At 48.4% G+C, this 16,067-nt stretch overlaps 1 protein-coding gene across 1 annotated transcript in view; it reads right to left on the reverse strand.

Annotated features, from left to right (window-relative positions):
• The window catches only part of MOCOS (molybdenum cofactor sulfurase), a 57,657-nt gene extending 53,143 nt beyond the window's left edge, over positions 1-4,514 (reverse strand). The window contains exon 1 of the mRNA XM_079942652.1: positions 4,364-4,514. Coding sequence (XP_079798778.1) covers positions 4,364-4,505 — 142 coding nt within the window. The 5' untranslated portion in view covers positions 4,506-4,514. The remainder of the gene's footprint in view (positions 1-4,363) is intronic.
• Positions 4,515-16,067: the final 11,553 nt, after the last annotated feature.

The raw sequence follows: 16,067 nt of genomic DNA on the forward strand, positions 1-16,067 counted from the left end.
AAGAGTTTTATTCTTTCAGCTCTTATATTTAGGCTTTGGCCCTTTTGAGTTAATTTTTTAATACAGTGTTGAAGAGGGGTCCAACTTCAGTCTTTGGTGTGTGGATACACCATTTAAGAGACTATTCTTTCTCCTGTTTAATAGTCTTGGCATCCTGTTGAAAATAAATTGACCATAGATGTATGGGTTTATTTCTGGTCTTACAACTCTACTCCACTGGTCTATGTATCTATCCTTAGGCCAATGCCACATTGTTCATTGTTTTGATTACTATAACTTTATGTAAATCTTACTTACCTTTACTTTTATGGCAGTGTAAGTCCTTCCACTTTGTTCTCTTTTTTTCAGTAATTTTTATTTTATTTTATATTTTGGCTGCATTGGGTCTTCGTTGCTGCACATGGGCTTTCTCTAGTTAACAGCAAGCAGGGGCTACTTTTCGTTGCAGAGCACGGGCTCTAGGCGCACAGGCTTCAGTAGTTGCAGCATGCTGGCTCAGTAGTTGTGGCTCGCAGGCTCTAGAGCACAGGCTCAGTAGTTGTGGCACACAGGCTTAGTTGCTCCGTGGCATGTGGGATCTTCCTGGACCAGAGCTCGAACCCATGTCCCCTGCGTTAACAGGCAGATTCCCAACCACTGCGCCACCAGGGAAGTCCCTCAACTTTGTTCTTTTTCAAGATTGCTTTGGGTATTCTGGATCCTTTGCATTTCCATATGAATTTTAGGATCAACTTGTCAAAAAACTGTCTGGGATTTTGATAGGAATTGCATTGAATCTGTAGGTAATTTGGGGAGTATTGCCATCTTAACAATATTAAGTCTTCCAATCCATGAATACAGGATGTCTTTCCATTTATTTAGGTCTTTTTTTTTTTTTGCGGTACACAGGCCTCTCACTGTTGTGGCCTCTCCCGTTGCGGAGCACAGGCTCCGGACGCGCAGGCTCAGCGGCTGTGGCTCACGGGCCCAGCCGCTCCACGGCATGTGGGATCTTCCCGGACCGGGGCACGAACCCATGTCCTCTGCATCGGCAGGCGGACTCTCAACCACTGCGCCACCAGGGAAGCCCTATTTAGGTCTTCTTTTATTTCAATGATATTTTGTAGTTTTCAGTGTATGTCTTATACTTCTTTTGATAAATTTATTGCTGTGTATGTTATTCTTTTTGATGCTTTGGGAATTGTTTCCTTTATTTCACTTTCATAGTGTTCATTGATACTGTATAGAAATTGAATTGACGTTTGTATCCTGACCGTCTATCCTACAACTTTCCTGAACTTGTTTTTTTAGTACTAATAGCTTTGTGTGTGGATTTTTTAGGCTCTTCTGTATACAAGATTATACTCTCAGCAAGTAGAGATGCTTTACTTCCTCCTCTCCAATCTGGATGTATTTTATTTCATTTTGTTGCCTAATTGTCCTGGACAGAACTTCTAGCACAATACTGAATAGAAGTGGTGAGAAGAGACGTCCTTGCCTTGTTCCTGATCCTAATGGTAAAATTTTCATTCTTTCACCTGTAAGTATGATGTTAGCTGTGGTTTTTTTGTAGATGGCCTTTATCAGGTTGATTAAATTTCCCTTTATTCCTAGCTTATTGAGTGTTTTTATATTCAAGAAATACTTACTGAGCATGTACTGTGTTCCAGGCACTGTTCTAAGTGCTGGGGACATAACAGCAGTCAAAATAGAAGCTGGTATGATAATGACAGAGAAAGACCATAAACAAATAAATATTAACTATGTCAGGTGGTAAGACATGTTATGGCTCAACTATGTAAAAAAAAACTACCCATGTACACACACATATAAATATAGATGAGCACTGGAAAGGCAAACAAGACACAAAGGGCAGCAGTTGACTCTGGGGTGGCCATAGTGGTGGCAACTGGAGTTGGGGGTGCTCCCTGGGCATTCTTCATCCTCTTTTGACACCTTTTGAATTTGGTACCATGTTAAATGTATTACCTAGCCAAAAAAATTAGTTTTAAAATAATGTTCTCATTTACTAAAGATTCAGAAATAGAAAGGTACCACACCATAAGAAAGGCATTTGTCCACCCAGCATCAGGGAGACGCTCATGGGGAGCATTAGTGTCACTATTAGAAGAAGTAGGCAAACGACCCCCAAACCAATCAGCATTAGGTCTTCAAGAAAGGGAATTCCAGGGTCTCTTCTGACTCATGCACCTTCAGTTCTTGGTTCCATGCAGGGTGAGTGACCATCAGTCAGCACCCAGAGGCTTTAAGAACCACTTGAACCACAACTGTGTAATCAATATGCTCCCTTCACCAAAACAAGGACATTCCCATCCAATGGGTTATGCAAAATATTTCAGCACGTACAGGTTAAGCATTTAATTATCCAGAGCAACCATTTAACCAGACAAATTCTCAAACCTGCAAGAAAACTTTGGGGGTGGGTAGGGGTCAGGGATAGAAAGAGGAGGTGAATCTTACGTTATTGTGGTTTGGTTTGCTTGTTTTTCCCTGCTCTCCTTCTGGTTGGTTTGTTTCTGTGTGAAAAAAGAGGGGGCTATGTTCCTAGACTCCCAGCAGCGGTAAGGGTGAGTTTATAGTCCACAACGTCTACTTCAAGCATAATGTAGAGGAAATGCTGGGAAATTGTACTAGATAGATAGGTAGGTAGGTAGGTAGATAATCACAGAACACTGTCACAATTACAGTAGATGTTAAAGGGCACTGAAGGCCAGCCTGGGATCCTGGCTATCACATCTAAACTTTACATTTGAGGAAAAGGGTGCTGTTCTCTGAGAGACAAGAAGGAAACAAGGAGGGATCTAGTTTCTACTTTCCCAGGGTAGTGTTGAGGGGAGAGGTCAGCCAATGATGGGTGTGAGGGATGAGAGCTGGAGGGGATTAGGGGATGAAGGAGGAGTGATGCTGAAATAATTACCTACTGTACTATAACAGCTTCTGGGATTTGCTTAAAAAGAATGGGGAGACTTTCTCAAGTCCTCTGCCCCTGTGGGTATTCATTCTATAGGTGTCTCTATTTCTGTGGGTAGGAAGTTTCTATAACCAAAAAAGTTCAGAGAGAAAAGGAAAGAGAGAGACAGACAGACAGAGGGGGCACTGTCTCCAGCAGGTGAATGGGCAATAGGAAGATCAGAGAGGGAGTGAAGAGAGGCTGCCAGAGGGCCCCTGTCTCCTCCCTTGAGCTTCCCTACTTCAGTACAGACGGGGCGACTCGAGGAGGAGCGCACAGCCCTTAAAGCTCCCAAAGGCGGGGGGGGGGGGGGGGGGGGGGAATCACGTTCCGGAACATGAGAAAATGACCCAAAGAGCTGAAGTCAGTTACCTGATAACTGAAACATGAATCATGGTTGCTGCTCTGACACAAGCAGGCAAGCGGCACCAACTGTTCACCACGACAGAATAAATACACCTCAAATCCCAGTGCCCGGCGCCACGACCTGCCCACTTACCCGGCACCCCTCCCAGTTCAAACAGCACGCCCTTCTAAGGCTTGGTGAAGCCCCTCACAGAAGGTTGCTGGAAAAGGATGAGTCCCGACCCGGTGCGGAACGCCCTCCCGCCCTGCAGCAGTGGGTTGGGAGGACCACTGGCCAGATCAAGTTTGTCTTCCAAGTTAACCTGCCTGTTACGCCTTGAGGAACTCGAAGGCACGATAAGATCCCGGTCCTCACATCCAATGTTCTGGCTCGTCCTGTACTTAAAGTTCAAATTGCACGGTTTGCTAATTCTTCAGGTACCCCAGCGAGCTGGACTTCCGAGGCATTGTTCTGCCTACACTAGTGAGAAAAATGAGACTTCGAAAATACAAACTGCTGGGAGCCATCCCAGCGGAGTCTGGAGCGCAGCCTCGGGAAGCTCCTGCACGGCGGCCGCAGCCCCTCGGTCTCCAACCCGCGCGCCCGCAGAGTCGCGGTCCCAACCCCGCGAGCTGGCCGCCCGTGCACCGCTCCCGTCCCCGGGCAATCACACGAACAGTCACGGCCGCCTGGCATTCCTGCATTTTGCAACCCCGGTTCCAGTTGGAACTTTAGAGCCGGGTGTCTCATGGCAAGCGAAGGCAAAAAGAATCCTCAGCCCTATTCGCAGACAGCGGAGACAGGTGGCAAAGGACCACTTTGGTCCTACATCCCTGGAAAGTCTAAGGAGCAAGAAGTCTCGGGGTTGCAGATGGGACCTCAGGGAGTCGCGTCCACAAAGAGAGCTCGTGGACACATCCCTCCAGGTCTTTCGATTCAAAATGGGTCCCTAATGAGGTAACGCCGCTCCCGCCGGGAGCAAAAGTTCCTTCCACGTCGGTTCTAGAAACCGCGTGTCCCACACGGCCTCCCGGCAGGCCCGGCGCAGCTGCCCCCGCCGGTCTCACCTGCCAGGCGGCCGAACTCGCGCGCCCGGAGCTCGTGCAGGCTGCGCCGGCCGTACCCGTAGGCGAGAGGCTGCGGGCTCGAGTCCAGGAACTGCGCAAAGGCCAGCAGCTCGGTCCCCGACTGCTCGGCCCCGCCAGCCATGACCCAGGCCTGAGCGCCGCGCAGTCCAAGTGGGCTGCGCCGGGGAAACGCCGAGGCCCGCCCGCCGCGACTCCGCCCCGCCGCGTCCCGGCCGCGCCTCCCGGCCAGCCAGTGGCACCGCGTCCCCGCCGAGGGGCGGCGCCTCTCCCGGCAGGCCGGGCTTGCCCCGGGCTCGCTGACTCTTGGAGTTTCACTGCTTTCTGCCCTTTTCCCACCTGGGGGCAGGGGGAGGGCGTGCCAGTGGTTGTCTCTTTTAACTGCTTTCCAACGGAGTCCACGGAGACACCCCCAGACCCTTGGAACACAAAGTTCTCGTTTACGGTACCACGGAGAGGCTGATGCAAGATGCAATGAATTGCTTTTTGCTGCTGGGCATCCTGGAACCTGGCGATCCTCCCCGCCGACTCTCCCTTGCCCGAGCCCAGCGCAGCGCCCGGGAGCCTCACTCTCCGTGGAGGAACCCCAGTGTGCGGGGCGGGGCGTTTGCAAGGAGACTTCCCCAATTGCTGTTCCCCAGTGGGGCGTGTGCTCGGCGTTTCTGAGAATGTGGCTGAGCAAAAGGTGGAAGAGGAAAAAGATTGGGGACCGATGAGTTTGGTTAATAAGGTCGTGGCAGGTGGGCACCGTCGGGACCCGGTAGCTCCAGTGTGACCCAAGCAAAAGCACCTCCTCCGCTCCGCCAGGGGCCTGCATCCCAGGACACCATTGCCTCAAGTGTGGAGAGGCGGGCCAAACCCACGGGCGGGAATTGCCCGGCCCAGTGTGAGTGTGGAAGCGGGTGGGCAGGCGGGGGCCGGCTTCCGGGGGTGGAGTGAAAGGTACTGGAGGCCCAGGAAAGGTGCCCGAGGTGAGGGGAGGGCTGTGCAGAACCCGCATCGGAGGGCGGCAAAGTCTGGAGGCTTAAGTGAGGACTCAGATTCGGGTCCTTGGGGACCGAAGGTGGGGCCCCAGGAATGGACCACTGGCTCTGTTGTAGGAAAAATGGGGCGTGAGAGGGTGGTCTTGGTCATATCCCAAGTCATACTCCTGGGGCAGACGGTGCAGATAAGAATTCAAGAGCTAGCCATAGTAAAGTGAAAGGTTTATTTAGACAGGCACACACTCCCTACACAGTGTGGTTCGTCTCAGAAGGCGAGAGAGGTGCCAGGGAAATATCGGGTGTTTAGTTTTTATGGGCTGGGTAATTTCATAGGCTATGAGCGGGAGGAATATTCTAGCTATCTTAGAGAAGGGGCAGGGATTTTCAGGAATTCGGGCAGCACCCACTTTTGGTCTTTTATGGAACTGTCATGGCACGGGTGTGTCGTTTAGCAGATGCTAATGTATTACAATGAGAGTATAATGAGGCTCAAGGCCTACTGGAAGTTGAATCTTCCGCCATCTTGAGCCTAGTAGGTTCTAACCAGTTTTTGTCACTTCCTGTTCTTCTTAATGGCTGTGTCATTCCTTTAATGCTTGTGCTCTGCCCCCTTCCTTTCTGTCTCAGCTCTCAAAGCATGCTGCAGTGGGACAAGGTGGGAAGGGCACACAGGCCACAAGTACACTGCCTGTGCTACAGCCAGGCCCTCAGTCACCCTGTGTGTGCGCTGCAGGCACCTTGGGATGCGTGACAATGCGTGGAGTAGACTCCCCGGTCCAGCCTCTGCTTGTATAAAAAGCAAGGGTTCTGCTGCCCGGTGGCCCACCAGCCCCTCCTGGCTCAGCCCCCAATACCAGGTCTGAGAAAGACCCTGGGGGTCGGGGAGGCGGGTTGTGTCCCAGGCCAGAGCCGTTGGGTACCGGGCTGCAGTGCTACAGCCGGTGCCTAGGCTTCCCCTTGCCTAGGTGGCCCCTGCCTGAAGACCGCCCTAGCTAGTCTCACTCACTGCAGAATCCCCAGGATCAGGACTTCCCTGGAGGTCCAGTGGCTAAGACTCCACGCTCCCAACGCAGGGGCCTGGGTTTGATCCCTGGTCAGGGAACTAGATCCTGCATGCCGCAACTAAGAGTTCACATGCCGCAACTGAAGATCCCCGATTCTGCATGCTGCAACGAAGAAAGATCCCACATGCCTTAACTAAGACCCGGCGCAGCCAAATATATAAATAAATATTTTTTAAAAAGAATCCCCAGGACCTTACTCTGGAAGGAATGAACGTTATCGATGGATGGATGCCCGAGTTTGCCCCTTAGCATTCACCATCCAACCACCTCCCTGCGGCATACCGTTTGGCCATACTTGGAGCAGGAACCTTGGGCATCTTGGCCTCACTCCCTTGCACTCTAACCTCTAAATTTGACTTCTGGCAACAGTACCGACAGGAGCAGGCACTGCACTGGGCACATGTATACTCTTATCTGTGCTAATTATTCAACAGTTAAATAAACAGATCTATGAGGTGGCTCTTACAGGTGGGGTAGCTGTGGCAGAGAGAGGTAGAGTAACTTGCTCGAGGGCACACAGCTAGAAGAAGGTGGACAAGCTAGCGCCTGGGAAGTCAGTCTCCAGAGCCCAACCAGTTCAATGTGTTCAACAATCTCTCCGGTGTAAGCCACGGTGGTCCTCAGGGCCTCCGCCTCCCCACCTCTAAGTTGGGGAGAGTGCTGGGGGTTGATGCTCCCCTCACCCCTCCTTTTAATGCGCTACTTCTCGCCGAGGATCTCCTTGAGGCCAGCCCTTTCAGGAATTAACCTGCCAGAATCATCTGGAAGCCTATTAAAATGCAAATTCTGATTAAGTTGGGGGGCGTGGTGGTTAAGGTTCTGTGTTTCTGACTCACCTGGGCGATGTGGACACTAGAGTCCTTGGACTGCACCCTGACCAGTGAGGGCCTAGGTTACTTCCCTGGGAATGTAAGGAGTACCTCTCCTCAAGGTGTTATGTGGCCAAGTAACAAATCACAAATCCACAAGGGTGTTCCTTTAGGACAAACTTGCTAGGGAACAATCTGAATGGGCCAAGTCAGAACTCCTTTAAAAAAAATTTTTTTTTAATTGTGTTAAAATATACATAACATAAAATTTACCCCTCTTAGCCATTTTTAAGTGCACAGTTCAGTAATATCAGGTACGGGAAGGAATGAACCACCCTGTTGTGCAAACAATCTCCAGAACTCTTTTCATCTTGCAAAACTTAAACTCTATACCCATTAAATAAGAACTCCCCTTTCCCCCTCCCCCAGCCTCTGGCAATCACCATTCTATTTTCTGTATCTACAAATTTGGCTACTCCAGATACCTCATATAAGTGGAATCATACAGTATTTGTCTTTCTGTGACTAGCTTATTTCACTCAGCATAATGTCCATGGGGCAGCATGTGTTCAGAATTTCCTTCCTTTTTCAGGCTGAATAATGTTTCACTGTATGTATATACCATATTCTTTGACCCATTCATCTGTTGATGAACACTTGGAATACTTCCACCTCTTGGTTCTTGCAAATATGCTATGAACATGGGTGCATGAGTATCTCTTTGAGAATTTACTTCCAATTCTTTTGGATATATATAGTCAGAAGTGGGATTGCTGGATCATACGGCAGTTCTATTTTTAAGTTTTGAGGAATTGCCATAGTGTTGCCCATAGCAGCTACACCATTTTACGTTCTCACCAATGGTGCACAAGGGCTCCAATTCCTCCATATTCTCACCAACAGTTATTTTCTGGTTTTGTTTGGTTTGGTTAGGTTTTTGTTATTGTAACAGTAGCCATCCTACTGGGTGTGAGGCGGCCTCTCATAGTGTTGTTGATTTGCATTTCCCTAATGTTTAGTGGTGTTGAGTATCTTTTCACGTGCTTATTGGCCATTTATATATCATCTTTGGAGAATTGTCTGTTCAAGTCCTTTGCTCCCCCCTGCTCTGCCCCCAACTTGGTTTTTTTTTTTTGGTGGTACGCGGGCCTCTCACTGTTGCGGCCTCTCCCGTTGAGGAGCACAGGCTCCGGACACGCAGGCTCAGCGGCCATGGCTCACGGGCCCAGCCGCTCCACAGCATGTGGGATCTTCCCGGACCGGGGCACGAACCCGTGTCCCCTGCATCGGCAGGCAGACTCTCAACCACTGCGCCACCAGGGAAGCCCTTGGTCGTTTTTTTATTGTTGAGTTGTAGGAGTTCTTTATATAGACTGGATATTAACCCTTCATCAGATCTATCATTTGCAATATTTTCTCCCATTCTGTAGGTTGCCTTTTCACTCTGTTGACTGTGTCCTTTGATGTACAGTGCCGAACCCTTAAGGTCATTAAAAACCACTGAATTACCACTTAGTCAACAAGTATCTTTAAGCCCCTGGCTCTGCCCAGGGGGCTGTGTGCTCAGGAGGGTGTGAAGATATTGTGCCTACATCCTCGTAGGGAAATGACACAGACAATGGGGGCTGAGCGCCCTGTTGCTTCGCTCCAGGATGCAAGTGTAGAATGGCAGGAGAGAAGAGAGAAAGGAGCTCCTTCCAACCAGGGAGTCCAGGGAAGGCACCCCAAAGGAGGAAGCCTGTGATCTGGGCCACAGTAAAGAAGGGAGGGTAGGGTGGGTGGGGATCGGGAGCCTCAGTCTCTAATGGGCACCTTCAAGTGCATTTCACCAAGATTCCCTGGGCCTCTACTGCCACAAAGAGACTGTCAGAAATCGGATTGCTCGCTCTTACCCGGCCTGAAGCAGAACCTCCAGTCCCCATCAGTGAACGTCTTACACGTGTTCATCGTTCAATGAACTCCTGTGCTATAGGCCTACCACTGCTTCATCTGCTGGCCCTGGGACCTTGGAATAGCCTGAGCTGGTCCATGCTGAGGTCCCAGGCAGCCAGCCTCTGCACCCAAAGTTCACAGCTTTGTAGTGAAACAGCTCTTCAGCTCCTCCAGACACCCCTCTCTCAACCAAGAACTGTGAAAAATATGTCTATAGCCAGATTGGGTAGACAGCCCCAATTTTGTCTTAAAATCTTTCCCCCTTGGTGAGGCTCTGCCCCGGTCCATCCCACTCAGCCTGGTTCTGTACTCAGGATGATGTGTTCCCTGGCAATGGACTCCATTCTTGAGAATCTCCACAATACAGGAGACATTCATTCATGCAGTATTTATTCATTCAATCACTTGGCAACAGTTCAGTGAGAGCCTCTCAGAGTTAGAGTCTGTGGGGATTGAGGAAGGAGGTGGGGCAGGTTTGGGGGCAGGTTTTGAAAGGCAGGTTTAAGTCGGTTTAAGGGAATAGAATTTCATTCCGAAGATTTCTGAGCAAGAAAGTGTCCCCAAGAGGTGATTTCGACCAAACTGTCTAATGACTGTGCCCAGGCTGGATGGGGTGGTGGAGTTGGGGGCAGGGAAACCAGCTACAACCTCTTGGAACTGTCCAGGCTTAATTACTGCAGATGAAAATGTGCTTTGGCAGGGACACTCATTCAATGTTCGTTGGGAAGCTGCTCCCTGCTAGGAACATGGTAGGTGCTGGGAAGACAACAGTCCATAAGGCAGCCTCTGGGCTGAGAGGCCCCCAGGACAGTGAAGAAGATGGCTCTACGGCCAGGTCGCCTTTCTGTGCTGCAGAGCCCAAGAAGGGGCCTTCCTTCAAAAGGTTGAGCCTCCTCCACCTAGGACTCCAGAGGGTCCTGGGTTGGGAGGTAGCATTCCACGTACAATGGCCTGGAGGTGCAAAAGGCTCAGAAAATTCCCAAAGCAGGAACTTCAGTGAGGCTGGAGCACAGCCTGTGGTAGGGGATGAGGGGTAGGGATGGGGACTGAGGCAAGAGAGTGGGGCAGACCCTGCGGTGCAGAGGAGCATGGCTGGGGTCCAGGAGAGACGGGAAGAGTTGTGTCTGAGGCCAGTGACATTTAAGGATCACCTGCCTCCATGTCACTGACTAATGAGAAGGTACAGTCAGAGAGATGGGAGGAGAGCTAGAGGAGAGCGCATTGGTGGTAACTAAGGCTAAAAAGCCAGTTAGGACAAGGACTGATCAGATTATGCAACTTGCTTGGTTCGGTGATATGCAGTGACCTAAGTGACCATTTCTGTTATGCTGGTGGGGATGGAAGCTCCATTATAACGGTCCGGTCTTAAATGGTAAGGAAGGGTAGAGGTTTTCCACTGACTAAAACCCCCGAGGCCTCTTGATCATGGAGGTAGTTGGGAGTTGCCAATTATGACGGATCATATTTTCTGCCAAGTAGTTGAGATGGGGTCGGTGTTTCAGAGGAGGTTGAATTTAGTTTGGATAATGAAATTGGTGCTTCCTGCCAGAAGTGAAATGCATACCTCCCTAACAATGAGAACCTGCTGACCTAGATATCCTGACACCGGAGAAATCAGAAGGCCTGCAGAGCAGGAAGAGAGACAGCAGTGGAGCAGGTTTCTCTCCAGAGCCTGGAGGTTGGAAGCTCTGGCAGAAACAACTTGAGAGCCCTGGAAAAAAAGATCAGAAAACCCCAGGAAGCTCCCTCCCCTGGAGTGATAGGAGACCCTTTTTGTGAACAGAAGCTAGAAGGGCAGCTCAAAATCACCATGTTTGGGAACAAGGCTCCATTATATCCAGACTCATGTTCAAAACAACACCCGGCCCTCCGCCCTGAGTACTAGGCAGACCACAGGAGTGAGAGGGTGGGTGGACCCACAGCTGAGGCCCTTTTCCTGGGGGCCCAGCTTCTCCCTGATCATTCAAGGGTGGGTGGACTGGGCCAAACCACACCCTTCTTGCTCCCTTCTGGGTTGACATCTCCTTCCTGCTCTTTGTTCCCTACCTCTTTATGCCACCAAGACAGGGAAAGGATCTGATGCCAATTTCCCTATTTACTGACCGGTGGATTACACTGAAGAATGCTTCCTCCACCAGCCAGCCATCTGTGCGATCAAACTTATTCTTGAATTCAGCAAATATCTGACAGTACACAGGGCCAGCTACATTGTGCTAGGTGCTATGGAAAACAAGAAAACAAATCTGATGCCCTGGACAGAGGGGGAAGACGGCGGAAAAGTAAGACCCGGAGATCACCTTCCTCCCCACAGGTACATCAGAAATACATCGACACGTAGAACAACTCCTACAGAACACCCACTGAACGCTGGCAGCAGACCTCCCAAAAGGCAAGAAACTCCCCACGTACCTGGGTAGGGAAAAAGAAAAAAGAATAAACACAGACAAAAGAACAGGGACGGGACCTGCACCAGTGGGAGGGAGCTGTGAAGGACGAAAGGTTTCCACACAATAGGAAGCCCCTTCGCGGGCGGAGACTGCGGGTGGCGGAGGGGGAAGCTTCGGAGCCGCGGAGGAGAGCACAGCAACAGGGGTGCAGAGGGCAAAGCAGAGATTCCTGCACAGAGGATCAGGGCCGAGAGGCTTCTCTGCTCACCCGCCGGGGTGGGCGGGAGCGAGCTGAGTCTCGCTCGGGCTTCAGTCCGAGGCAGGGAGAGGAATGGGGTTGGCGGAGTGAACACAGCCTGCAGGGGGTTAGTGCACCACGCCTAGCCGGCGTGAACACAGCCTGCAGGGGGTTAGTGCATCACGCCTAGCCGGGAGGGAGTCCGGGGGCGGGGAAAAGTCTGGACCTGCCGAAGAGGCAACAGACTTTTTCTTCCCTCTTTGTTTCCTGGTGCACGAGGAGAGGGGATTAAGAGCACTGCTTAAAGGAGCTCCAGAGACGGCCGCGAGCCGCGGCTAAAAGCGCGGACGCCAGAGACGGGCATGAGACGCTAAGGCTGCTGCTGCTGCCACCAAGAAGCCTGTGTGCGAGCACAGGTCACTATCCACACCCCCCTTCCGGGGAGCCTGTGCAGCCCGCCACTGCCAGGGTCCCGGGATCCAGGGACAAGTTCCCCGGGAGAACGCACGGCGCACCTCAGGCTGGTGCAACGTCACGCTGGCCTCTGCCGCCGCAGGCTTGCCCCGCATTCGTACCCCTCCCTCCCCCCGGCCTGAGTGAGCCAGAGTCCCCGAATCTGCTGCTCCTTTAACCCCGTCCTGTCTGAGCGAAGAACAGACGCCCTCCGGCGACCTACATGCAGAGGTGGGGCCAAATCCAAAACTGAGCCCTGGGAGCTGTGTGAACAAAGAAGAGAAAGGGAAATCTCTCCCAACAGCCTCAGGAACAGCGGGTTAAATCTCCACAATCAACTCGATGTACCCTGCATCGGTGGAATACCTGAATAGACAACGAATCATCCCAAATTGAGGAGGTGGACTTTGAGAGCAGGATTTATTATTTTTTCCCCTTTTCCTCTCTTTGTGAGTGTGTATGTGTATGCTTCTGTGTGAGACTTTGTATAGCTTTGCTTTCACCATTGTCCTAGGGTTCTGTCCGTCCGTTTTTTTGTTTTTTTCCTTAAAAAAATTTTTTTTAATAATTATTTTTTATTTTAATAGCTTTATTTTATCTTTATTTTATTTTATCCTCTTTCTTTCTTTCCTTCTTTCTACTTTTTCTCCCTCTTATTCTGAGCCGTGTGGATTAAAGGCTCTTGGCGCTACAGCCAAGAGTCAGTGCTGTGCCTCTGACATGGGAGAGCCAACTTCAGGACACTGGTCCACAAGAGACCTCCCAGCTCCACGTAATATCAAATGGCAAAAATCTCCCAGAGATCTCCATCTCAACACCAACACCCAGCTTCACTCAACGACCAGCAAGCTACAGTGCTGGACACCCTATGCCAAACAACTTGCAAGACAGGAACACAACCCCACCCATTAGCAGACAGGCTGCCTAAAATCATAAAAAGGCCACAGACACCCCAAAACACACCATCAGACGTGGACCTGCCCACCAGAAGACAATATCCAGCCTCATCCACCAGAACACAGGCACTAGTCCCCTCCACCAGAAAGCCTACACAACCCACAAGCCACTGGGGACAGACACCAAAAACAACGGGAACTACGAACCTGCAGCCTGCAAAAAGGAGACCCCAAACACAGTAAGATAAGCAAAATGAGAAGACAGAAAAACACACAGCAGATGAAGGAGCAAGAAAAAAACCCGCCAGACCTAACAAATGAAGAGGAAATAGGCAGTCTACCTGAAAAAGAATTCAGAATAATGATAGTAAAGATGTTACAAAATCTTGGAAATAGAAAAGACAAAATGCAAGAAACATTTAACAAGGACCCAGAAGAACTAAAGAGGAAACAAGCAATGATGAACAACACAATAAATGAAATTAAAAATACTCTAGAAGGGATCAATAGCAGAATAACTGAGGCAGAAGAACGGATAAGTGACCTGGAAGATAAAATAGTGGAAATAACTACTGCAGAGCAGAATAAAGAAAAAAGAATGAAAAGAACTGAGAACAGTTTCAGAGACCTCTGGGACAACATTAAATGCACCAACATTCGAATTATAGGGGTTCCAGAAGAAAAAGAGAAAAAGAAAGGGACTGAGAAAATATTTGAAGAGATTATAGTTGCAAACTTCCCTAACATGGGAAAGGAAATAGTTAATCAAGTCCAGGAAGCACAGAAAGTCCCTTACAGGATAAATCCAAGGAGAAACACGCCAAGACACGTATTAATCAAACTGTCAAATATTAAATACAAAGAAAACATATTAAAAGCAGCAAGGGAAAAACAACAAATAACACACAAAGGAATCCCCATAAGGTTAACAGCTGATCTTTCAGCAGAAATTCTGCAAGCCAGAAGGGACTGGCAGGACATATTTAAAGTAATGAAGGAGAAAAACCTGCAACCAAGATTACTCTACCCAGCAAGGATCTCATTCAGATTTGATGGAGAAGTTAAAACTTTTACAGACAAGCAAAAGCTGAGAGAGTTTAGCACCACGAAACCAGCTTTACAACAAATGCTAAAGGAACTTCTCTAGGCAAGAAACACAAGAGAAGGAAAAGACCTACAAGAACGAACCCAAAACAATTAACAAAATGGGAATAGGAACATACATACCGATAATTACCTTAAATGTAAATGGATTAAATGCTCCTAACAAAAGACACAGACTGGCTGAATGGATACAAAAACAAGACCCATATATATGCTGTCTACAAGAGACCCACTTCAGACCTAGGGACATATACAGACTGAAAGTGAGGGGATGGAAAAATATATTCCAGGCCAATGGAAACCAAAAGAAAGCTGGAGTAGCAATTCTCATATCAGACAAAACAGACTTTAAAATAAAGACTATTACAAGAGACAAAAAAGGACACTACAGGGCTTCCCTGGTGGCACAGTGGTTGAGAGTCTGCCTGCCGATGCAGGGGACACGGGTTCATGCCCCGGTCTGAGAAGATCCCACATGCGGCAGAACGGCTGGGCCCATGAGCCATGGCCGCTGAGCCTGCACGTCCGGAGCCTGTGCTCCGCAATGGGAGAGGCCACAATGGTGAGAGTCCCGCATACCGCAAAAAAAAAAAAAAAAAAAAAAAAAGGCCACTACATAATGATTAAGGGATCGATCCAAGAAGAAGATGTAACAATTGTAAATATTTATGCACCCAACATAGGAGCACCTCAATACATAAGGCAAATACTAACAGCCATAAAAGGGGAAATCGACAGTTAACACATTCATAGTAGGGGACTTTAACACCCCACTTTCACCAATGGACAGATCATCCAAAATAAAAATAAATAAGGAAACACAAGCTTTAAATGATACATTAAACAAGAGGGACTTAATTGATATTTATAGGACGTTCCATCCAAAAACAACAGAATACACATTTTTCTCAAGTGCTCATAGAACATTCTCCAGGATAGATCATATCTTGGGTCACAAATCAAGCCTTGGTGAATTTAAGAAAATTGAAATTGTATCAAGTATCTTTTCCGACCACAATGCTATGAGACTAGATATCAATTACAGGAAAAGATTTGTAAAAAATACAAACACATGGAGGCTAAACAATACACTACTTAATAACGAAGTGATCACTGAAGAAATCAAAGAGGAAATCAAAAAATACTTAGAAACAAATGACAATGGAGACACAACAACCCAAAACCTATGGGATGCAGGAAAAACAGTTCTAAGAGGGAAGTTTATAGCAATACAATCCTACTTTAAGAAACAGGAAACATGTCAAATAAACAACCTAACCTTGCACCTCAAGCAATTAGAGAAAGAAGAACAAAAACACCCCAAAGTTAGCAGAAGGAAAGAAATCATAAAGATCAGATCAGAAATAAATGAAAAAGAAATGAAGGAAATGATAGCAAAGATCAATAAAACTAAAAGCTGGTTCTTTGAGAAGATAAACAAAATTGATAAACCATTAGCCAGACTCATCAAGAAAAAAAGCGAGAAGACTCAAATCAATAGAATTAGAAATGAAAAAGGAGAAGTAAAAAAAATACAATGTATTTTTTTGCGGAAATACAAAAAATCATGAGAGATTACTACAAGCAACTCTATGCCAATAAAATGGACAACCTGGAAGAAATGGACAAATTCTTAGAAATGCACAACCTGCCAAGACTGAATCAGAAAGAAACAGAAAATATGAACAGACCAATCACAAGCACTGAAATTGAAACTGTGATTAAAAATCTTCCAACAAACAGAAGCCCAGGACCAGATGACTTCATAGGCGAATTCTATCAAACATTTAGAGAAGAGCTAACACCTATCCTTCTCAAAC

This window comes from Stenella coeruleoalba (assembly GCF_951394435.1).
Source record: "Stenella coeruleoalba genome assembly, chromosome: 14".
NCBI classification, from domain to species: Eukaryota; Metazoa; Chordata; class Mammalia; order Artiodactyla; family Delphinidae; genus Stenella; species Stenella coeruleoalba.